The sequence below is a fragment of the Phalaenopsis equestris genome, unplaced genomic scaffold, assembly GCF_001263595.1.
Source record: "Phalaenopsis equestris unplaced genomic scaffold, ASM126359v1 Scaffold000369, whole genome shotgun sequence".
Taxonomy (NCBI): domain Eukaryota; kingdom Viridiplantae; phylum Streptophyta; class Magnoliopsida; order Asparagales; family Orchidaceae; genus Phalaenopsis; species Phalaenopsis equestris.
The window spans coordinates 106,353-111,623 of NW_018164811.1; the positions used below are offsets into that span (position 1 = coordinate 106,353).

At 35.0% G+C, this 5,271-nt stretch overlaps 1 protein-coding gene across 7 annotated transcripts in view; it reads left to right on the forward strand.

The window, feature by feature from the left end:
- LOC110026365 (ubiquinone biosynthesis monooxygenase COQ6, mitochondrial) overlaps positions 1–5,271 on the forward strand; it is a 66,615-nt gene that overhangs the window by 7,502 nt on the left and 53,842 nt on the right. For 5 of the 7 annotated variants that reach the window (XM_020727269.1, XM_020727270.1, XM_020727271.1 and 2 more), the window contains exons 3-4: positions 2,989–3,081; positions 3,264–3,363. The exons of 1 other annotated variant lie outside the window; for it this stretch is intronic. In XM_020727269.1, coding sequence (XP_020582928.1) covers positions 2,989–3,081; positions 3,264–3,363 — 193 coding nt within the window. The remainder of the gene's footprint in view (positions 1–2,988; positions 3,082–3,263; positions 3,364–5,271) is intronic. One more of the 7 variants, XM_020727274.1, reaches the window with a different exon arrangement.

Sequence of the window (5,271 nt, forward strand, 5' to 3'; positions counted from 1 at the left end):
TTCAAACCCCAAAGTTGTTAGAAATCTAATTTCTAGATGATTTCTAACTCTTATTTATACAACAAAAAAAAATGATTCCGACGAATTTGATATATCAAACAGATCAAAAAACGAACAAACCAAACAATATATACAAGCCATCATTAATCGCAAATTTATGACTTCATAATCGGTGAACAATAATGACTAAGGGCCAAAAAATCGAAAAGAAAAAAAAATTTCTCAAGAAAAAACTGAACGTGAATTAGCTCTGATACCAATTGATAGAACTAAAAATTTCACATTCAATTTCGAGAGAAATAAACCATAGATTAGCGGAAGCGTACCGGAATTCATTAGATCGATTACACAAGATATGATCTTCCAATCTGCAGATTTTCCAGATTTTTCTTAGTTTCTTGTTGATGGGGTGCAAGAAAAGAAATGTGTCTCTCTGCAAATTGGGGACCATCACCCTTTAAAGTAACTACCAGGTGGTTACAAAAAAATTTTGCTTAATTCTAATTCTGCCCCTCATCAAATTAGAATTTGCACTTATGGTATCCACACTATAATATCATGACAAATATGCCCAAAGTCATAAACTTAATTCTAAATTAGACCACAATAATTTTGACTTATTTAATGATGACCCAACACATCTATTAATTACATTGTAGTCCCAAAATTAATCCAACACATTGAATCATCATCCATCTTGTCTGTCTGTTATAATCACTGCTGATGAATGTTGGTCATCTTAACGTAATGTTTTATCAATGATCCTTGGTATTAATTGGATCTATGTAATTTTAACAAATTAATATTTTTTTTAATCAAAGCTCATCTCATCATAACTCTTGCCTTCTCTATGTAGGTCATTAATGTATCCGTCTACCTATCACAATTTACATGACATTCCTTAAATCAATTTTATCTGTTATAATCATATTCATATGCATTTTCATATAATCACAACACATGAAAAATTTGTGTTACATCATTTTCATTCCCTCGATCAACTTCATATAATCACAACTCATTCTTAATGTCAATAAAAATTGCATGTGATTAGACACAAATCACAATGTATTTTGGATAAAGTAACTTTCAGAGTCCAATTCAAGAATATCCGAGCTTTAATTTTCACAAAATTTTTGCCAATCTGAATGTCTTAACAATATGAATCTAACACAATGCCAAAAACGAGTCGACACAAGTACAAATATGCCGAAATCAAACACTTAAATTATAGTTTATAGCATCAAAGCATTAATTGAAAGCTTAAACAATATTTGAATGTTGTATGATTATAGGCCAATCAAGTTTTAGTGGGAGAAATCAATGAGTGTAAAAATTTTAATTTTGAGATTATCAAGGCACTTTAGTGCAGAAATAATTTATAAAAGACCATCTGATCAGTATTTTGAAAATTTAGCTAAATTTATTGAAGTACTACCCTCTAAACACCTTAAATATGCCTGTATTTTCAACATGAAAGGGGGATCAAAGAGCTGGCAACTAAATCTGAATATGTGAAAGAAGTTGGGAGCCAACGACCTTTAGCTATCATCACCAACCATCTTTAGCGATTGTTATAGCATAACTACTATTATAACGGTCAAACAAATATTCATAAATTAATCCCGACTTCTCTAGTTGACGAGAAGAGTCAAACTTTGTAATTTTAATAATATAGTGGATTATTTTGACTGATTCATACCCATAAAATCTTATTATTTTTTTATCACTTCTACTTTTGTGTTGCTGGATATTTTTATGGAGTTAAGATTTATTTATTTTTTCTGCTGTTAATAATTTTTTAGCAACAATAATTCCTATCCAAACAGTTAGGGAATTCTGATTACATGGATTTTGGACGTTGCTATACAGCCATACATCCTCTGTCTTTAGGAAAAACTCTTGATTCAAAATGACCCTAAGTTAATTTACAAATGAGTTCTTAAACTTTGCAAGGCATTTTAAACTTATTATTGAATGTAGCCGCTATAACTTGATTATGCAATTCTTATGGATTTTTGGGTATTGAAGCAGAACCTTTCATCTGTCCATAATAATGTAAGTAGAGTTTAATTTTTTGTCATGAATTGTTAAATGAGAAGTTTGAAAGTTGATCCAAAGTTAAATTATTTTATTTAATAATATCATCTTCAGTATGATTTAATGTGCTTGCAAGGTATATTATACATTATAAATGTAATCGTTGTATGTTGGTATGCCTATCGTAGAAATATCATGTGATGCATGTCTATTTTCCATGAAATTGAAGGCACCGAGGATTTATCTGTTCCTTCATGTGATTTACTAAGCTATTAGGCAATTGAAGCTATAGATGAGTATGATTTAATGTGCTTGCAAGGTATATTATACATTATAAATGCAATCGATATATTTTGGTATGCCTATTGTAGAAATATCTTGTAATACATGTCTATTTTCCTTGAAGTTGAAGGCACTGAGGATTTATCTATTCCTACATGTGATTTACTGAGGGGAGTATAATAGTTTCATTGCACTGAGAACATCTCATTTTGCAACTCCCATTTGGCCATGGGCACACCCACCCCACATCCCCAAATAAGCTGCGTCCCTCAAACCATTCCCATCCCTTTTTGTGTTGTAAGAATGACTAATAAGCAATTTTCTTAACATCAAAATTATAAGCGGTTAAGCTTTGAATGAGTTTTGCCAAACAATTAGGTCGCTATTATCGTACCCAACAGACATTTTTTTTATTTCTATTATAACAAAATGCTTAACTGTATATAGTAGATACTCCATGGGTGTAACTTCTTTAGGCTACCATCTCCATTTTGCACAATCCAATACGTTTTGAAGAGCTGGTGTCACATTGTTTTCTATGTTTTCAAACTTTTAGATGAATTACCATAAAGTGGCTTTCCAGTCTGCATATTCTAAGTTTCTGTTTTGAACACTAATTCAAGGTATTGAGTTGGTGGTGCTGACAGTATATATCCGTCTGTGTAGTCAAAGTTTTCTGCAACGACATTATTCCTTGCTAGGACTGCTAGCTTAGGCTATATTCTAGCAAATTGCTCCCTGCAACTGCCTTACCATTTGGTATGTGAATGTTAGACAATGTTTGATACCATGAATAATGCTTTATTTTACACTTTAAATGAAAGCATTTCATTTTTCATAATTTGGGCTCTTTTGAGTTCATTTGTTTCCGGTTTGTAATCTAGTATGTTCCATTAATTGATTCAAGCTCTTTTCCTTTTCTCTTTTATTTCAATGTGTAGAGGAATGAAGTTATGTCTTCAACGAAAACCAAGGACGAAGAATATGATATTGCTATAGTTGGTGGAGGCATGGTTGGCTTAGCTCTTGCCTGTGGACTGGGTAGGTATCACCATCAACATACATTGTTGATGACCAATCCATATGTTGTTAGCGCAGTTAATGTTATGGACCTTGAATTCATTAAATATGCTATGTAAATTGTGATTTTTTTTTTATAATTTATATACTTGATGCATGCTAGAAAATTCACAGCAGTAGAATGATGAATTATCGTCTTAGCATTGCACGAGAATTCAACACACACTCAGATGAAAATGAATCAAGCTATGATAACAGCAGAAGTTTTTACGTGGAAAACTCGTGAAGGGGAAAAACCACGGGGTCTGGCTCAGTTGTAAAAATTCACTATAAGTTGATGATTACAGATGCCCCTTGACCCACAGGTGGGAAAGAGATACTAGTTTTCCACGTTACTACGTCGACTGATGACGTCGGTAGTTGACGGAGGTCGACAGTGATCGACGGTAGTCGACGATAATCGATGACGATCGTCATGACTGACGGAGGTCAGCGGTGACTGACGATAATCGATGACGGATGGTGGTGGTCGAATGAGGGTAGCGGGGACTGACGGCGAAGTGGTGGTCGACGACAGTTGGCGATGGTCGACGACGATCAGCGGTGTTCGATAACGGTTGGCGGTGGTACCTCAACTCATTCTCAAAGCTTCAAGTTCTCTCCCAAGGCTTCCGCCTCCTCCTCCCATGAGAGGGGTAGGGGTCTATTTATAGTGTTTTGGATGTCATTAATGCAAGAATATGAACTATTTTGATCGAACGGTCTGGAGAGCTTCCCTTGATCAGATGACGTTTGATGGACATTTGAGTGTCTTAACGATGTCGGAATTGAGCAATCTTGAGTTCGTTGGATTCATCTTATCGAGACGCTCGATTCGACTATGAACTCGTTAGATTCGACATTCGTTTGACCTTTCAAATGCCTTCAGAAATCCTCCAAAATTGATTTAATGATTTGATATGGGCTTGATTTGACTCAGATTGGAATGACTTTCATATCATTAGGTCCGTCTCATCGAACTGATTAATTTGTCTATAAGTTTGTTGAAATTAGAGCTCTGGATGACTCTTAATCGAAGTTTGAATGTTTTTTGTTTAAAAAATTATCTCGAGATTCGTGTCATGCCTCAAGATTTGTGCACGATGATGAAAATTTGTTGGAGTCGTATCAGTTGCCCCCTATGTTCGGGTGAGATTAAATTTGTTGTCCGAAAATATGCAGATTTAGAACCACTTAAAATTCTCACTTGCTGTATTTAAATAAGATTAATATATATCTATACATATTAAAGAAATAGAATTAATCTAAGGTGGACGCCCAATTTAGCTTGACATGGCATAACCCAAGTTTGATTCTCCCAGGACGAAAATTTTAATTTTATTTTTATTATTTCTTTTTACGTGCCGAAATTGGGAAGATGGGGAGCCGAAAATCCGAAGTGCTTCTGGAAATGCGAACCATCCGCAAACGAGGTGAAGGAAACCGAACAACATGCGGGAATTCAAAGTGAAAAGTGAACAATTTGACCAGAAATAGTCATATAAACTATCTTATTTAGCACCGTTATTATTATTATTACTATTATTATTATTTTTAACTTCCAATTAATTTCATCTCATAAATATAGAATTTGAAAGACCAAAGCAAAAAGAATATGAATTGAAAAGTATTTTTTTTAAAATAATGAGTATTTAATGACCCCATCCCTTTTTCAACCTATAAATAGGGCTAAAGAAGAGGGGGTAGAGTTGTCGCGGTGAGCCGTGGCGATGGCGGCGGTGCAACGCATTGCGGCATGATGTGCCGCGGCGGGACATCGTGGCGACGTGATCCTTTGCGGCGATGTGTCGCGGCGATGCGTTGCGACGGAGTGTCGTGATGGGGCATCACGACGGTGCGTGACGGTGATGGGTCGCGGCGACGCGAGAT